Source organism: Paramisgurnus dabryanus, chromosome 5, assembly GCF_030506205.2.
Source record: "Paramisgurnus dabryanus chromosome 5, PD_genome_1.1, whole genome shotgun sequence".
Classification (NCBI taxonomy): Eukaryota; Metazoa; Chordata; class Actinopteri; order Cypriniformes; family Cobitidae; genus Paramisgurnus; species Paramisgurnus dabryanus.
In genome coordinates, this window is record NC_133341.1 from 14,652,126 (window position 1) to 14,672,295 (window position 20,170).

A 20,170-nucleotide genomic window follows, 5' to 3' on the forward strand; every position below is an offset into this window, starting at 1 on the left:
GTAAATGTCATCCTTCTGCTAGAAGAATGATTCTGCCTATCAATGTTAATTGTTATGAACATATAAATCTAGCATTTTATTATGTAGCGATCATTTTTAAGTAATATTGAACTTGAGGCTGTACTATGTTATGAATATGACTTTTATAACACAACAGTATAATACGCTGACTGCTAGAGGCAAAAAATATGCAAATCAAACCAGACAAAATGGATTTTTGTCTCAAAATCTTTATTAAATTTAGAAAACACAATTCTGTTAATGCTTCATAACAACAGCAGGAGTAGAGAATTGATATCAGTTAGAGTGGGAGGGATGGGGGAGGCCAACCCCTGAGTTTAAAACTGTTTCCTCATCCTGTGGTCAAAGGTCAACTAACCCCCTGAGAGAGAATGAAGGTAAAAAAGATGAGTGTATAGGGTGAGAATGGATAGAAATAAGAAAACAGGGCAGTCATAATGCAGAAAGAGAGAGAGAGAGAGAGAGAGAGAGAGAGAGAGAGAGAGAGAGAGAGAGAGAGAGAGAGAGAGAGAGAGAGAGAGAGAGAGTAAGGGGGTAGGGGACCTCAGAATAGGTGGGACTGGGGAAACGTCTTCATAGCATAACTCTGGAGACTCAGGTAGAAAAGTTGAATTGCAAAGTCATTTGTTTTTCAAGTTAAGGTTATTCCTGCCAAAAGACACAAAACAAATCCCAAAATGCAATGTTAAGATGTAATTATGCCCAACCGTTGAATTAGTTCCAGTTTTCTTTCTCATCGCAAAGCAAATAAGGAAGAGGGGAAAAGGGGTGGAGGGGCTTTCAGCATCAACTTCCAAAAGGACATGGGGGGATGAGGAAGAGAAGTGGAATTAAGGGAAGGGAGAGGGGTTTCACCACAGACACCATTGAGACGTATATCAGTGGGGAGTGCAAACATTGTCTTTATCCTGTTGGAAAAGAAACAGTAATAGAGAGAGAGAGAGAGAGCGAGAGAGAGAGAGAGAGAACGAGAGAGACCAATTGGATTGGAGCTTCATCTATTCATTTATCTGTCCGTCAATCCATCCATCCGTTCGTCCGTCAATGCGATCGACCCTTTTATTCTTCCATCTCTCTCACTCTCTCTCCATCCATTCTCAAGGAGCAGAGAGCGGAGACTCTCGATTTGGTGATCCAGCAAGCGAGAGGTCCTCAGGGGGGAACACGGTCAGTGTGCAGGCCCTGATGCCACCGAGGGACTCTGGCAGATCGAATACTTTATGCCACTCGTCTTTCTCTGGGTCATACTTCTGTACAATCTCCACCATGCAGCGGTTGTTCCACGAGTACCCACCCACCACATAGATTTTATTCTCGAATACGGCCACGCCCACGTCGCTTTGCCCACGGAGCATGGCCGCGATTGGTGTCCACAAGTCAAGGGTGGGGCTATAGTACTCACAGCTCAGTACATCGTCATAATCGCTGGTGCCCCGGAAGTGGTTCCCGCCGATGACGTAGAGACGGTCGCCGACGGTGCACATGCAGTGTAAGCCACGCACCGTTGTCATGGGAGCTTTTTGAGTCCACTTGTCTGCGTCTGGGTCAAAACACATGAGTTCCTTCTGGAAGGTGTCGTGAGTTATTCCACCTGTACGACAAAGTATAGGAAGAGAGGACATTTTTTAAAGTTCAGGAAGCATTAGACACTGTTTACAGCTGGTATCAAGATCCCAATCACAAAAAATGTTTTGTGATAACTCAAAACACATCAGAACTGCTTGGGTAATGTAAATGCTGATGCAAATAAAATGTTGCTTACCTACCAGTACATCAAAGCACTGCTTTCAAACAATAGCTTAACACTTTGCTGGTTACACTTGACATAAAACAAAATTAACTGCACCATTTTGGCAAAATTTGGAAGAAATGCATACATAACAAGACATCGCATGAAGTCTTGATGTCAATATGCAGTGACAAAATATATTGACACACATGCTTGTTTGATAGCGCTGTTAAAGGCAGGGTGCATGATCTCTGAAAGCCAATGTTGATTAGGGGTGCAACGGATCATATAACTCAGGGTTCGGATCACATTACGGTTCGGCACGGATCAGATCATTTTTCGTATGGGAAAATTCTAATAACAAATCAAGAAATTACAAACATTTATAAAAAAAGAACAAAGTTGCACATTAAGTAAGGTCAAAAATCATTAGGTACAGAAATCAAATGAATAATAACACTGCATTTATTGTATTAATTAAATGTAATTATTATTTTTTTAAAGCTTCAGAAGTGATTTTCTCTTTGTCTTGGGATGTTTGATTAACATTAATGACACAGACTTAAGTAGTTCAATTGAGCTTACTGTCTCTTTAAGACCAAATATGCACAGACTGCATATCTCTCCGTGTGTGCACTACTGAGTCCCCTTAAACGAGCGCACACACACAGAGAGAGGGCGAATTACAAACGGCGCAGCATAACAGTCATCCCATATAAAAACGTTACGTTGTTTTCATTGCTCTATTAGCCAAATGTATTTCAATACACTACAGTATGAGAGAGAGTAGCGCAACTCTCTGAAGTTTACACATCAAGAGTTCTGATCTTTGAAGGATGATTATGTCAGACTGGAGCTGGACCGGACGCATTCAACCGCACGTGCGTTTGTGCGTAAAGTAAACTGCTCACTTTAGCACCTTTTTGCAGTAAAACTGTTTAAAATCACTTGAATTTTAACATTTGCAAACCTTTGAAACACTTACAAATGATAAACTTTCCCTATTTAAATTTGCGTATTAATCCGCGAATCACATGAGAGCCGAACCGTGGGTTGTGATCCGTAGGGATCACGGATCAACTGCAATCCGTTACACCACTAATGTTGATATTTGAAATCACCTAAACAAACACGCCCCTAACCCCAATAGAATCTGGACCTTCTTTTGATAGACCCGCCCCACACATACGCAATCCAAGCAACGATGTCGTTTAGCAGACACACACCTTACTGCTGATTGGTTACAAGTGTGTTTTAAAGGAAAACACCACCGTTTTTCAATATTTTACTATGTTCTTACCTCAACTTAGACATATTAATACATACCTATCTTTATTCAATGTGTGCACTTAACCTTTGTACAGCGCTTCTTGAATGTGTTGACATTTAGCCTAGCCCCAGTCATTCCTTAGGATCCAAACAGGGATGAATTTAGAAGCCAACACACACTTCCGTGTTTTCCATATTTAAAGACTGCTACATGAGTAGTTACACGAGTAAGTATGGTGGCACAAAATTTAACTTTTGTTTGGAGCCATAGGAATGAATGGGGCTAGGCTAAATGTCAACACATTCAAGAAGCGCTGTACAAAGATTAAAAGTGTACACATTGAAAAAAGATAGGTATGTATTAATTCATCTAAGTTGATGTAAAAACATGGTAAAATATTGAAAAATGTTGTGTTTTAATACCCCGCCTTTAATATTACGGTCCAATTCGACCAACATAATATTGTTTTTTTGATTGGTGATGCTAATATACATGTATTATGCAAATCCCTCCCATACTTTTACATATATATATACATGCTGTAAAGCGCATTTGCTACAATGCAAAATTGTGAAAAGCGGTATAGAAATGTAAACACACTAGATGTAAACAGGGCCTTAGATCTACACAATACCTGTGTTAAACATGTACACACACGCACGCAAGCACGCATGCACACACGCACGCACGCGCACGCACGCACACGCACGCACGCACGCGCACGCACGCGTGCACGCGCACACTCGCACGCACGCACGCACGCACGCACGCACGCACGCACGCACGCACGCACGCACGCACGCACGCACACACACACACACACACACACACACACACACACACACACACACACACACACACACACACACACACACACACACGCGCGCACACACACACACAACTTAGCCAAAAAAGACAGAGGAAAAGAAAACAGGACATGTCTACAGGGAAGGATGAAAATAAAGAGAACTATCCCATCGGGCACCTGGGCATCAGCCAACCAGAACCTCCCTCTCTTCTTCCCTCCTATTTATGGCCTCTATCTCTCTATCCATCCCTCTCTTTAATAAAAAACTGAATGTTGAGTCATACATATCCCTCACACTTCATACACAACAGCTTTTTGCCTGCATCTCTCATTTCTCCTATTTTAGTGCTTTTGACTGAAATAAGACACCATCACAAATGAAAAGACAGTTCAAAGTGAAATGTGGAGTCAATGAGAAAAGGTGAAACAAGAAAAAGACAACGAGAAGTGATGTTATATAGACAACATGTTAGAGATTTAGAAAAACATTAAGATTAAATGTGGATTTACTTGGTTAGAACCTTTTCCGAGGGCAGCAAATAAAAAGAACAACTGCAAAAAAATATAATAAAATAAAAGAAAATGAGTCAATGTGAGTGCAGAGCTTAAATGGCAAATGATTTATGACCTATTTAACTGAGAGAGAGAGAGAGAGAGAGAGAGAGAGAGAGAGAGAGAGAGAGAGAGAGAGAGAGAGAGAGAGAGAGAGAGAGAGAGAGAGAGAGAGAGAGAGAGAGAGAGAGAGATAGTGTGAGTGAGTGAGTGAGTGAGAGAGTGAGAGAGTGAGTGAGTGAGTGAGTGAGTGAGTGAGTGAGAGAGTGAGAGAGAGAGAGAGAGAGAGAGAGAGAGAGAGAGAGAGAGAGAGAGAGAGAGAGAGCGAACACCAGTGTAAAATCAAAAGGATCAGCAGTTCCAAAAATACTCCAGAGTAATGAAGAAAGATGAAAAAGTGGATGAAAAAGAAAAAGAGGTGTTAAAATCATTGCGTGTGATGTGTGTGTGTGTGTGTGTGTGTTCTCATCACCAGCAAAAGACCTAAACATGAATAAACACACAATGCATGAGGCAAACACAGTGAGATGGAAGAAGGAGGGGTGACAATAGAAAATAATATTTTGTTTAATTACATAAGTGCAGTTTGAGAACAACAAATCAACACTGAATGTTCTCAATACGTCTGTTGAATTTTAATGTTCTGTAACTATTATCAGATTAACAATAATGATCTCACACCTCAGACAGCACCTGACACTTTGATTAAAAGAACTTAGCAGATAAATGAAAGAGTAAAGGTTTGACTGGATGAGAGACACACTTGTATGATATCACTGGTTAATATAGCTTTCTACACTGACATCCCCATTTATAAAAATAATTTTATTTTTATTTGGAGCAATATGTTTACTTTTCTGATCACATTTTTGTTTTTTGTTTTATGACTGGATCATATTTGTGAGCCTGTCTGTAAAATCCAAGCTAAAGTCTCAATTTAATTAAGAGCTATGAGGCATCAAAGTTTAATTTCAATCATTGATTTCAATCTTTGACCTTACTTAGTCAATATTAAATTATCAAGATTATATTTTCACAGAATGATTTTATATTAAGTATAATTATAAAAAAGACGGTAAATAACAAAATTACTTTAGCTTGGTTTTCACAGATGGTCACATTTGATTCATTTAAAATAAAACACAAAATTAATACAGAAAATGTGAACTGATGATGTAACTTTTTTTTAAAAATGTATTTAAGTCAATTAAATTATTTCACGTCATCATCACTTGGTATCTCCAAGCATGTAATTTAATATTAGCGGATAACTATCAAAAAAAGGGCTTGGGTTTTTGTAAAATGATGCTGTAGGTTATAATAATAGTGAATGGAGTCTGAGTATATTTGAGAACCTGCACACAACATTTCTGCCTACAGCCATTCTCCCTAATATATGGAGCTCGTGTATCAGGTTAAGCAGTTCTGAATGTTATTTAGAGGTTGCTGGAGGGTTGAATGAGAGTCAGCTGTTTCACACTCACGCAAGTGTGAATGCAGAAGTGTGGAGAGCTTCCTGTATCCTTGTTAATGTATGTGTGCGTGTGGAAGCAGAAGACAGTAAACCCTGAACATCAATATCACTGTGTGTGTGTGTGTGAGAGAGAGAGAGATCACACCCCTCCTACATACTTCAATGTACATTATCAAACAAAAGCACACTCCTCTGATTCATGTTATCACTGTATCTTCCCTCTCACTATCATATACAACCAATCATCTCTTTCTCTCTCGCTCTCTCAAAGAGGACTCATCTCCATAATGCACGATTTGAGTTGTGAACATGTTATAGCAACAATACTGCACAGGGCTGTGTGCGTGTCTCTTCCTTTATTCAGATAGGAGGTCAATATCTTTCAGTTTGAAGATCAGTCGGTGTGTACTATATTTCGCTTCCAATCAGTCCCACCATAACAGCTTAAAGATGTGTGAAAATGTGCTTGAAGGTGAGCATGAGGATACGTGACTAATTTCACTGTAGTTTTGTAATGTTAAAATACTTTCTTCCATTGCAGATAAATATGCATAAGTATAACTATATATAAGCTATACATTTATAAGGCACTATTCAATTATTGCTGTCTCTTTGAGCAACCTGACCAGCTTTGCACGCCAACATTGGAACCAGAGTCAGAGGCACAAATTTGGGGCAGGAATACAGTGTTGCTAACCATGGAGAGTGGGGGGGGGGGTGTTGTAAACGATATCTTGAAAAATTGTGCAATTCAGTTTGATGTCATTAGTGAAACAGAAATCAAAGATAGTTCACCTAAAATGAAAATGATGTCATCATTTACTCACACTCATGTAAGATATTTTGATTTATGATGGTAACAGCACAGTTGACTGTACCCATTGACTTCCATAGTATGAAAAACAAATACTAGGGGTGCACCGGATCACAAGCTGTTAACTCACCAATTAAGAGAAAACACTTCCCTGCCAATAAAGAGTTTTTCTGGCAATCTGTATTTCAGCTATTATTCACCAGGTGGCGCTCTTACCCAACTCATAAAACCCAGAAGCAACCCCTTAGGGCAAACAGTTCAAACTCTGTGTATGTTTTGATCATCGCTTTAAACCTGATCTCTATCAAATGTCTGTCACAAAAATGGAATTATCTCAGATTTTTGTGTTTTTGAAGAAACCTACCCATATTTGAGAGGTGAGAAAAAGAGAACTAATAAAGGTAGGATGAAACTTTTTTGTTTGAAAGCAGAGGGTCTGTTATTTTATTTAATATATATTATGTTTATATATTTAAAGAAGAACATTTTCTGGAAGGCGTTAAACTATTGTGAAAAAAAAACTGCTGGCACTGGCTCGCAACTTTTTTTTTAATATGCTGGTGGGGAAAGCGTTGAGTAAGGTCTAAAATTGCCATTAGGTACAAAAATCAAATCAACTGAATAATAACACTGACTTTATTGTACAAATTAAATATAATTATTATTTTTTAGAGCCACAGAAGTGATTTTCTCTGTTTCTTGTGTTGTTTGATTAACATTAATGACACAGAATTAAGTAGGTTATTTAAGGTTGCTGTCTCTTTAAGACAAGCAAGGACCTAGTTTCTGCCTCTAATCTATACATAGACATAACACATAAACAAATGTTTTTATTAGAAAAAAAATACTGTGGTATTTCGAGATCATTTCGTCCTGTTAAGAACAGAAAGATGTTTGCGTGCTTTTTGAAATGCGTCTCTCCGTGTATGCACTTCTGAGTGCACATAAACACGTGCACGCACACAAAGACAAAGGGCGAATTCCAAACGTTGCTCCGGGAAGGAGATTCAGCATAAATAGTCGCTCTACATAAAGTAAAAATTACACCACATGTACATCGGTGCGTACAGAAAATTGTTCACTTTAGCGCCTTTTTGTGGTTAAATTGTTTCAAATCACTTTAGTGTTAACATTTGCAAGCCTATGAATCATGTGCAATGATAAACTTTCCCTATTTAAATTTGCGTATTACTCCGTGGATCGCATGCAAGCCGAACCGTGGGTCTGCGATCCACTACACCCCTAACAAATATTATGGTAGTCAATAGGGACTGTAAACTGTGGCTTACCATCACATAACAAAATATTTCTTTTGGGTTCCGGCGAAAAAAGAAACTCATACAGGTTTAGAACAACATAAGGGAGAGTAAATAATGACAGCATTTTCATTTTTGGGTGAACTATTCCTTTAAAGGGGACATTTAACATGACTTTAAGATGTCAAATAAATCTTTGGTGTCCCCAGAGAACTTATGTGAAGTTCTCTCTCACAATACCCCACAGATCATTTTTTATAACATGATAAAATTGCCACTCTGTAGGTGTGCGCAAAAAAGTGCAGTTTTTGGGTGTGTCCTTTAAATGGAAATGAGCTGATCTCTGCACTTACTCAGGCAGTGCCTGGTTGGATAGTGCAGATTAAGGGGTGGGGTATTATCCCCTTTCTGACATCACAAGGCGAGCCAAATTTTAACTAGCTATTTTTTCACATTTACCAAAACTAAGTTACTGGATTGTTCTTTTTCCACATTTTCTAGGTTGATAGAAGCACTGGGGACCCAATTATATAACACTTAAAGGTGCAATGTGTAAATTTTAGTGGCATCTAGTGGTGAGGTTGCAAACTGCAACCAATGGCTAAGTCCACTGCTCACCTATCGGTTTTAAAACAGATAGAAAAGCTACGGTAGCCACCACCAGACAAACATGTCATCGTTGGAGACAACTTAGTAAAAAAAGTTTGTCCTTTAAGGGCTTCTGTAGAAACATGGCGGCTTCCATGTAAGGGGACCCTCGGTGTATGTAGATAAAAACGTCTCATTCTAAAGTAGTAAACACATAACGGTTCATTATGAAAGGTCTTTATACACCCCTGATAATATAGTTTTATATATTATTTTGCATTTCTGTTGAGAGATCCTTCTAAAAATTACACACTGCACCTTTAAACATGGAAAAAGCCAGATTGTCATGATATGTCCCCTTTAAACTGATAGACTTCAATATCCTGATCAGGTTTGTGAAACACACACCCATACAACAATAAAAAAACACGCTGGTGTGTGAGAGTTACCTGAAATATACATGTATCCTCCGTAAACAGTGCCTGCGTGTCCATAGTGTGGCTCGCTCATTTTGGCCACATACGTCCATTCGTTTGTTCTGGGGTTGTAACACTCCACAGTTGCTAGAAAATAAAAGGAAATGAGAAGAAGTTTGTTAAAAGAAATGAAAAAAACTGCTCGCAACTTGCACACTTTAAGATGAATTTAGATATGATTTCTGGTGCTTGCTATGTCAAGTTGATGGTTCATTGGGGTCACATACAATGATAAAATGTATACCCTGAATGCAGGTCGCTTTGTATAAAAATGTTTGCCAAATGCATTCATGTTAAATGAAAGATTACTGCAGTATTGGACGCAGAGAAGAAAAACCAATAATTCAGACAGTATGAATGATTCTTATTCTATCAACCACTCAATGTTTATTGATTGGCTCTTAATGCTGTCTGGAAGTGAGTGACATCTGGATTCATGTTCATTACAAAAAACATAACGACAGCAAAAAAAGACAGCACATTGTTAAATACAGGCAACATATTGGGTAATTTATACAAGCTGTACAACATACAAACATTAGCTTTTTCGACATCTGACTCATCTTCACCCGTGTGCCATAATTCCCATTTATTCCTGTGTAATTTCCATGGAAATTTCCAAAAGTTCATGCACCAGGTGACAAAAAATGAATATGACAACTAGTCCTAAGACACACATCAACCAATAAGTTTGATCTTTATTATTATGCTGCTATATCTAAACTAATTGCAGTGATCCGTATGTGGCCATGCAGGATGTATCTGACACATCGATCGCTAAGTAAGCTCAAAATATGAACTGCTTTCTCCAACACATTGTTTAAATTCAGAACATATCTGCTGAAGTCATTTGGAGTATTTTAATGAAGAATATACATGGTTTTTGAAGCTTCATCATGTTGACCTCCATGATAACATGATCGATTTTGTTCAGTTGAAGAAAGGAAAACATACACATTGAAAGTGAGTAAATTAGATAATTTTTTATATTTTGGTGAGCTTTTCCTTTAAACTCAACACAATAAATTCCTCATGACGGCCATGACTCTGGTCGCTATAGAAACCAAGAGCATGAAAACATGAAGGATGGGGCGTTAAGGTCTTTTCTGCATATTCCGATGAACATGAGAAAGACTGCAGTCTGAAGGAATGAAAGTTGTACCCAAAGGGCCGTCTGTGCTTTTACTTCCCTTCACTGTGTAAGCGTGACGTCTGTGTGTTTACTTCTATTCTGTCACTTATGTGCAGCCTGTGGGGCTTGTTGTATAAGAGACAAAGTTGCGTGTTTGTGTGTATAGTTGAGAAGAGCCCTGGTCAGGTTGATGGAAAGGTTATTTTTGTACGAGTGTGCACACGTGAATGTCCCCGTGTCTATATGTGTGTACCAATTTTATGTCGTGGCATTCCATGCTTGCTATCTGGAGCTGTCCTTGCATTTTAATTACCCACGTTCCATTAAGGTATTTACCCTACAAAAATATCCACCTGTTAATATCCACCATTGCCTGATGCACTCATGTTACCATAGCAACTAGAAACATGAGTTAAAAACCTCTTTAAAAAAGACATCATATCTGGCTGATACACTAAATATAACTAATAAAAAACTGCACAACTACAGGTAAGTCACTAAATATGATTTTTTCATTGTTGTGTCAATAATTCACCTTTGTATTTCCCTACAAATGAATAGGATAAAAGTATATTTAAATATAATGTTTAGTGAGACTGAACTGCATAGTAACTTTGTCCTGGTACAATACAGAAAACACTAGCGCTGGACTATGTGTTAAAAATAATTGAGTGATAATCGCCTTTAAAAAGATCACAATTTATGATAATATCTGGTGTATTTCACCATCTTTTTTCGGCATACATTTTTCATCTTGCATCAAAATTGTACTGTATTTAACATAATTGTATGCATTTGAAAATTAGAGATGGGTTCTGTTTTAATGTACCCAAAGTGTACCTAAAATAAAAGAGTTTAATATACAGGTTTGTGGCTCTTAATTTCTATTTATTTGATAGCTTGTGAATCGAAATCGAATCGATCTGTAACATCTGAATCGATACCCAGCCCTAGTATTTATAAATACACAATAATTACACACAGCGCACACTTTGTGTACAACTTTATTTTGTATGCGATTAATCGCGATTCATCTTTTCCCAGCACTAGTCTAGTACTAATATATATTTCGATATTGATATTTTAAAAATATATATATATTTTTAAGTTTGAGCAGCTTTTAAATAGTAAAACATCTTTAAATGTCAAAACATAAACAACAAAATGAACTGAGTCTTCAGGGATGGGCTATTGAGGATTTTTGCAACAGATTAATATACTCATTTTAATCTTCAACTTTAGACCTTGATGATAATTAACATTATTCGTTATTAACACAATAAATAAGCCATTAAGATATGAAAGTTATATACATGCATTGTTACTGTAATAAAAACCTTGATTTCCCCCTTACTTTAAAACAAATACCTAATTTGTGGTTCAAAAGAAAACCTTACAACAATTTAACAAATACAAACTCACTTAAATTAAATAATGAAATTAAACCTTTATTAACCAGCATTCATTTGCGCTTTTGCCTTTGTCATTCTCCTGTCAGGGTTGCCAGATCGGTGTAACAAAACCAGCCCAATGGCCATTAAAAATTAGTTTAAAAGCATCCCAATGACTATTAACAGCCAAAAAACCAACAACTAATGAATCAAATCCTTCCATCTCTAACCCACAGAAAAACATCAACCTGCAGAAACAGAAACGGTGGTGCAGGAGAATGCGATGTCAAAGACCAGCTAATCGATACTTTCATCCATTCTCAACAAATTTCATTATTGAATTTTTATTGGTTTTATCGATTAGTTATTGCAGCACTAAACACAAGTCGATTGGTCTGGCCGTAAAACTATTTTATAGTCCATCATCAATTATTACCTGTCAGTTCATAATTTAATGATAAGACATTTAATAGCTTTTAATAGTTTTCGTTCACATTTTCATTTTTAATTATAAAACTTACAAGATGTACATCTAAGCTAAAATACGTGTTTTATTGTGAAAAGAACAGATGAACAGAGACTGTGCGTCACTTTACATGTTCAACATCACATAAGCAGATGAATGAATGTTTGTTCTTCTGCAGTGACAGCGGAGCCGAGAAAACATGCAACCCTTTTGCAGATTGCTCCAATTGCTCATTAGACTTCACCTCGATTGTATCATTTGATTGTACCATTAGCAGCAGTTACTTCCTATAATGATCAGCTATATCCTTTAGACGGCACCACTGATGGAATTTTGGAATGGCATTTTTTTAGACATGAAATGCAAAGACAAATTTTGGGGCCAAACAGATTGATAAACAGATTGAACCTATTTTGAAATCTTTCAAAAATTGTTTCTTAACAGGGCTCGCAAAATCGTAAAAAAGGCAATCTTGACTTATAGGGAGGAAAATATTTTCACTAAGGCATAGATTAATCTAGATTAATCTCATAAAAATTAAAAGTTTTTTAGCATAATATATGAGTTGTGCTGTGTGTAAATATTATGTATATTTAAACACACACGCACGCACGCACGCACGCACGCACGCACGCACGCACGCACGCACGCACACACACACACACATATACACATTTAAGAAATGTTTTATTTATATATTTTTTTATTTATATAGAATATAGTAAAAATATCAATAAATATATATACACATGTAAATGTTTCTTAAATACATACATGAATGTGTGTGTATTTATATATACATAATTATTACACACAGCACAAACTCATATGTTATGCAAAAAATTACTTTTATTTTTTTATGAGATTAATCTAGATTAATCTATGCTCAGCACCAGGGGCGTCATGCACCAATTTTTTTTAAGGGGGCACAGTGTCAACAGCTCCCAGAAATTTGTGTATACACAGACATCAAACGAAATATTATAGAGCTTTCAGTCATTTCCATGGCACTTACATTTCTAACAATCTGAAAACCCCTGCTTTCATGCAAAAACCTCCAAAATAAAAGTGATGACTAACTTTCATATCAAATACTATTCAATCGGAATAATGACACATTTGCATCATATTCACATCTGAAACGGCATGTTTTATTTAAGTCTTAATGGCTTGTTTAATTGTGTCATTAATGCATTTTGCACAACAACTACATTATCATATAAAATTTATGTAATTTTAAATCCATAAAGTATATAAACAACGAAAATGACATCAGCTATAGCCACGTGATTGATTTTAATGTTCAATAATGATTTTAAAAAATATGTTTAGATACAATTATTAGAGGAACGGATTTTTGCATTAAATTTTACCTCATGTGAGCATGTGAGATTCCGCGCCCGCGTGAACTTTGGCGAACTTTGGCGTTGTGCCAAGAAGATGAATCTCTACTAATATAACGTTGAGACGGTCACATTTAAAACCATACATTTTCTACACAGAGAAGGTTAACTGCACATTACCGTACTGGGGTTTGGAAATGTTGTGAGCGTTTCTAACACGTTTTAATTCCTCAGATAGCCAAATGCAGCAGCAAGCCAGCAACAGCAGAGAGCTCGTGAGCGCGCCCAGACACTGATGACGTCTGCGGCTGCGCTCTGACTGCAGCGCCAGCTGCCGCCAGAATAAAAGTAATGTAACATGATCAAAACACGATCAAAACGGCGAAAATCTCCGAAAAGTGACAAGGATGCAGCACAGAATGTATAATATTGTGCATATTAACAGATTAAAAGTCAAATAACAGATTAATGGACGCTTATTTGATTTAGAGGTTGGATGCAAAATCCATTGGCTCAAAAAAACCAAGGGGGCAGGTGCCCCCTCAGTTTGAATGGGCATGACGCCTCTGCTCAGCACTAATTTTCACACAATTTAATAATCTCTACCCTACAGATTTCACTGTCCTCAAAGAGGGCTGATGTTTTCCTTGTTCTATGAAGATCCTGCTTCAGAAATATGCAACATGTTCTGATTGTGTAGTTTGTTTAGTGTGTTGTGATTCGAAAGCAGCTTAGCTTAGCCAGAGCCGTTTAAGCTTAGCTGACGACTGCCGTATTCCTGTGGGCAGAGGTTAGTCAAAAACTCTTATAGTGACGTCTTATATCCATAGAGGGCTGTAGTGCAAACCGTCAGTTTTCTGTAATCCTTAAAGTGAATTCTGCTGTTAAAGAAAATATATTGCTTGGCATTGAATTTGAGCTTTATAATTTTGCAGGCATTATTCATGCTCTAACAGCAATATTACACACCAACTAAAGTTTAAAAAATGGGATGAATGGGATGAAAAACAGACACTTTAAATCACGTTTGAAATTGTGTTCACATTTACTATCACTTTCCATTTGCAATAGCGCAAAGCTGTGAACTGTAGAGAAAGCAAGCGGTATTGATTTGTCAGTGACGATCCGTTTCTGTTGCGCAACATTTCCTCCAACGTCATCCTGTCAGTCATTACTATACTCACTTAATTTTTTTTTATCTCCAGCAGCAAGCTTTAAAATGATATAGATTGCATGTGCAGTGAAGAGAATTGCAAAAAAGGCTACAGTATACGTGACTCTTAAAGCGACAGTAGCCCCCTATTTTTCTGATTGGAAAAAGGATTCAATCTGTAACTGGAAAAACATTGTATGATTCAAACTGTGAGTTTTGAGACCTATTGAACCACTATTAAATGGTGAGTATATCCAGTGTGGAGATGAGCAGGAACATTTGGCTTGCATGGAAATCCAGATTTTTTGTTTGTTAAAAAACAACAGCATCAAAAACAACAACAAGAATAGCAGAGCAAACATTGTGGTCAGTGACTTTGTATTGCCAAAATTTGGCCCACGGTGAAAACTAATTGGGGAGCCATGTGCTATGCCTTCAACGCAGAGTGGCATTTTCTTATCTGTGACTTCAGTTTATATTTCAGAATCTGAAGTGTATAGAAATTTTGGTTTAGTTAGAAGCAAATATTTGTATTGATGATTGTAATTTGAATATTTTATGTGTGTTACTTGCATTTAAATAGATGCTTTGTCTCAATATATTCTACATTAAAAGTAATGCCTTTTTTATTCAGGCTACTTTCATTCATTTCAGGCTACCAAAAACTGAAGAGTGCCTGCCTGAAGGGCTACCAAGGATTTTTCCAATTTGTGAGCCCTGCTTAAAATGAATTATTAATGAAGACCCCCCCCCCAAAAAAACCTAGAATTTTCCCACTATAGTTAAGTATTATTAAACTGACAAATATTCCTCTACTAATGTTAAACCCACAAAACATCCTATACTTCACTATTTAGCTTTCATGTCAGCTACTGAAACAGTGTTTACTTCAGTGAAACCTCTTCCCTGCTGTCAGACTCAAATCTTTTCCTGACTCACCCAACTCTCCTGCAGCGTTTCTCCCTCCCACGGCGTATAGATGTCCTTTAAGCGCGCTTAGATGAAAGAAGGTCCTCTTCTCGTTCAGACACGCCACCTGAATCCACTTGTTGTACCTTGGGTCATATCGAAAAACGGTATCCACGGCTGTTTTACCTTTCGTGTCATAGTTACTCTGTCCACCAACCACGTACAAAAAGTTTCCAATGACTGCAATCCCGTGCTGATATCGCGGCGCGTCCATTGGTGCCAGTGCCTTCCATTCGTGTGCTTTCTCGTCAAAAAGTCGTAACTCTTTACTTACAACTAGCTGTTGCCGTAGCACGCCCCCTAGTGTTACTAAATGAGTGTTGTCTGATCGAATCACAGTTCTCTCTGACTGCATCACCGGCTGCATGTATGGCATCATCTGGTAGTTGCTGGCTTCTAATAAAAGATTAACGCAGGTATTGTCCGTACGCATAAAGTCGACAGTCTGTATGTGATTTATGAGTTCCGTTGGACTCATGAGTGGAAATCGGATATTGCGCATTAATTTGGCAGCATATTCCATGCGTCCTTCTTCGTAGCGTAACCAGCGGCATGCGGCTTTAAACAGGTCCAGCTCGCTGCAGTGTTTTAGACTGTTAGAGGAGAGAACAAATGCAAGACGTTCAAATGGAAGTTTGACAAACTCGCCGGTGCCGAGCAGCGAGGGAAAATTCTTGAGGATGAAGTTGTTGACGTATTTGTCCACTTCCGTGAGATTGTAGGTGTTGGCGATACGCCCCACCTCAACACAGTTATCCAAGGACACCTAAGACAAAGGAGGAGTATTGAGTTAGTATGAATAAACGGCTGACAAATAAAGCCTAAAAAAAGGGCTGGGTTTGCACCAAACTTTACGATGGACTTTTTACCATATTTTCCGGACTATAAGTTGCAGTTTTTTCATAGTTTGGCGGTTCCTGGAACTTAGGGGTTGTGCACACCAAAACTTTTAAACGCAGCTGGAGCTGGAAAATGCCTGGAGGACGCCGAACGCCAGCTGTTTTTCAGCTGAGCGCCAGCTTTTTTCAGCCGAGAGTTCGGTAGGTTGAGCTGTGACTGTTGATACTTGTCCCGCCCCTCCTCCACTGTGATTGGACGGGCGTGTGAAAACTGACATTGAAGAGCGGAGCTTTTCACCCAAAGTTGAATCTCTTTCAACTCTCGGCGCCTAGAGCTGAGCACCAAAAAAACGCTGACCGCCGGCTTTCAGTGTGAAAAAAAAACGCTAGCTGCTGGCTTATTTGAAAAACGCAGAGCTTCCATTGGAAACAATTGAAAACATGCGCTGGCCGCGATCATAAAAGCTTGGTGTGCACGCCCCCTTAAAGTCAGGTGCGACAAAAATTATTTCATATGAACCAAGAGAAACCATTCCTGTCTACAGCCGAGAGAGTCCGCTATATACTGCTTCTGTATTTATGTAATTCAATGGATTCAGTGATGTGGAATGACTTCGGGACCTTTCTGAACTGGATTTGGCTTGTCATGTTAATTTAGCCTATTCAGCCTCCCAGGTATGTTCGATATGCAATTGTGTTTGGTGAATAAATGTTAATGTTACGTTAACATGTACGGAAACTTATTCAGCCTGCTGTTCTGTGCTATTGTTTAGTTGAATAACTTGCCTTTCCAGATTAAATGTCTGTTCTTGGGCTTGGATTTTGTGAAATCATTTTCTAAATAAACACGATGTAGTCCAGAGCGACTTATATATGTTTTTCCGCTTCAAAACGCATTTTTGACTGATGCAACTTATATTCCGGAGTGACTTATAACCTGGAAAATACGGTATTTAAAATATTACAGCTCATTAATTACTGTTTACTAGGAAGTTGTGATGTTACTGCACAGAACCTGTGTTTGGAGGACTTTAAAGTTTAAACAAGTTCAGAGATGGAAAAAAATGTCTAAACAATACTGCGCACATCGTCTTTGTCGTCTTATTCCATTTCAGAAAGCAATGGCTGGACACTGAGCAAATGCACTGTAGTGCAGATAACACATTTATTGTGTTCTGTGTAAGCAATAAGGTACTTGAGACTGTGTGGTTTCATGGAATAAGTCACAGCTGAAGAGCGTTAATAGGAACGACGTATGAGAGGCAGCCGTGACTTATTTACAATACAGCGCTAGCCTTGAGTACATGTTTTTATAAAATGGCTACCACACAATACAAATACTAAAGAAATAGCTATCACTTTTGTTGATTAAAATCGCTGACAGTCAAGATTTTACTTCGAAACTCTTAATTCAGATTTTAATTCTAATACTCTTCCTGTAATTTATTATAGATAAAAATTAAGAGATTGATCATGGAGTTTTCAGAATCAATACTGAATCATTTAAATCAGGATCTTAATAATAAAATAAGTATTTCTACGCAGACCTACTCAAAAAATGTGTGTGTGTGTGTGTGTGTGTGTGTGTGAGTTTTATCAGTGACGTACCCCAGAAATGAGAAAGACTTTGCAGAAGTCAAGGACAGGCAGAATCTGGAGAAAGCTAGCAGCCTCTAGGGTGTCCTGCAGGTTCTCCATGTTGAGAGAGAGTTTGGCGGTGTAAATGAAGTCTATAATCTTCTTTAGCCCTATTCGATTTACACCATGCAGCTTTATACACATCAAATCCTGCTCTTTCATTCCACCTGAGGAGAGAAAAAAAAGCAGTGAAGAGATGACAGAGGGAGAAGATGAAAGCAAGAGGAATCGTAGAGAAGAAATAAAGCAAAACGTATTTAAAATACGCAGATGAAAAAAGAGGGATTTGCACAAAAAGTGTCTTGAAAGAGAGCATCAAAGAAAGAGAGGGTAGGGTGACAGAAACAATAAGGAGAATGAGACAAAAAAGCGAGGAGATAAGTGAGTCTTACGGCAAGCTGTCACCAATTCTCTTTACCATTATAATGAGGCATTTATTCAAGAGACACGTCTGAAATAAATCAAACCATTTTCATTAATTCAGATGTGATTTCTCTACTATTCAGCGACAGAGGAAGAGAGAAGGGATGAGAGAGTGAGGGAGGAAATAGAGAGCAAAGGATAAATGGAACACAATGGAGACTGCAATTATGGAAGTCTTGCCGTGCTGAAATGCTCATGACACATATCTGAACTGTGACTCCGAACGGGCTTTGAGTAAGATTTTTGTATTACCGATCTATTCTAAAATGAACAGCAATTGTTGAGATACAGACAGAAAAGCACATTTTATAGCTACATATTAAAGCCACACACAATCCAACTTCTCTCAGAATTGTTTTAGGGCTCTCTTAATAGTTGTGCATTTCCTTTTCAAGGATTTTTTTTAATAAATTCTTCCCGGGTTTGGTAGCGTGCTGTATTAAATGGCATAATCATTAAGGGAATAGCTGCAGTGAAATAATGAAATGTCTTTTCCATATAACAGATTATCTTTGAACAAGCTTTCCAAATAACCCCAAGCAAATCCCTTGCTTGCTACTTTCTCCACCCTTCCTGCTTTGTTCTTTCTTTCCTGAGAAACAGTGGGATACCTCTGAGAGAGAGGGATAGAAAGAGAGACACTAAGTAGGAGAGAAAGTGAATAGGAGGAAGAATCTGGAAAATTCTGAGCTATGAGAGAAGGTCTTGTGTGACTAAATGAGACTGACATGTCTTACCTCATCTTAGGGCTGAGCATATATATCAAGTATATCAAGTTTTGGTAATATATTGGTATTTCCCCCCTAGTGGTATACAGGGTGAGACAATACCATCTATATTGATCCGATCTGATATGACCCTCTATTGCAACAGAAGCCCTGCCAGAAATGTACATTGTAAGAAGCGTGCATGTTGTACATTTGTATATTTTCAAACAGAGAGGACTTTGAATCGTATTTTTTCATCGCCATTCATTCTTAAATTACAGGAGATATGAATTTAGGTGAATATAGACAAAAATACGAGATATGATCAAATTGATAAGTCCTATTATTATTAATAGGGAACAATGCAATCATTGATAAAGAATGAGAATTTTCTGGGGGAGGGGCTCTATAAAGATTTATGTGAAGCTCTTGCCAACCTGTGTGAAAGCAGAGTAGCTGAAACAACATCGAAAAAAGGTTTTGTTTATTTTAGCACAATTAAAGCTTAACTCTTTCCACGCAATTAAGAGAAAATGCTTCCCTGCCAATGACGAGTATTACCGGCAATCCGTAATACCGCTATTATCCACCAGGAGGCGCTCTTCCGCAGCGTATAAAACCCTGAGGTATCGCCCTAGGACAAACAGCTGTATGTCCGTGTATGTTTTGAGGATCGCTCTGAATCTGATCTCTCTTTCACAAAAATGGAATTATCTCAGCTTTTTGCACAAAATTTGTTGTTTTTGAAGAAACCTAACCATATTTGAGAGGTGATAAAAGAGAAATAATGTAGGTAGGATAAAACGTTTTGTTTTTTTTTTTTTTTTTTTGAAAGCAGAGGGTGTAATTTTCTGTGAAAATCATGAAAACTGCTGTCGCTGGCTTGCAACTTAGACAAAAAAACAAAAAAAACGCTGGCGGAGAAAGAGTTAAGAAGCAAATGTAATGTTACGGCTGATGTTTAATTGCTAGTTAGAAATATATTGCTTAAAGGAGCATTTTACCCGTGGAAAGATGAATCTTTATTAAAAGTGGATCATATTTGTAGTCGAAATGTAACATAAATTTCGAATTTGGTTTCCCAAATAATGATTCTTACATCATTGAAAGAAGGAAGTGCA

At 37.8% G+C, this 20,170-nt stretch overlaps 1 protein-coding gene across 6 annotated transcripts in view; it reads right to left on the bottom strand.

Annotated features, from left to right (window-relative positions):
• Positions 1 to 210: 210 nt before the first annotated feature.
• Positions 211 to 20,170, bottom strand: part of klhl13 (kelch-like family member 13) — a 78,182-nt gene continuing 58,222 nt past the window's right edge. For all 6 annotated transcript variants that reach the window (XM_065293565.2, XM_065293564.2, XM_065293568.2 and 3 more), the window contains 4 exons: positions 17,890 to 18,086; positions 15,413 to 16,208; positions 8,962 to 9,075; positions 211 to 1,612 (listed from right to left, as the gene is read on the bottom strand). In XM_065293565.2, the coding sequence (XP_065149637.1) occupies positions 1,119 to 1,612; positions 8,962 to 9,075; positions 15,413 to 16,208; positions 17,890 to 18,086 (1,601 nt within the window). In that variant the 3' untranslated portion in view covers positions 211 to 1,118. The remainder of the gene's footprint in view (positions 1,613 to 8,961; positions 9,076 to 15,412; positions 16,209 to 17,889; positions 18,087 to 20,170) is intronic.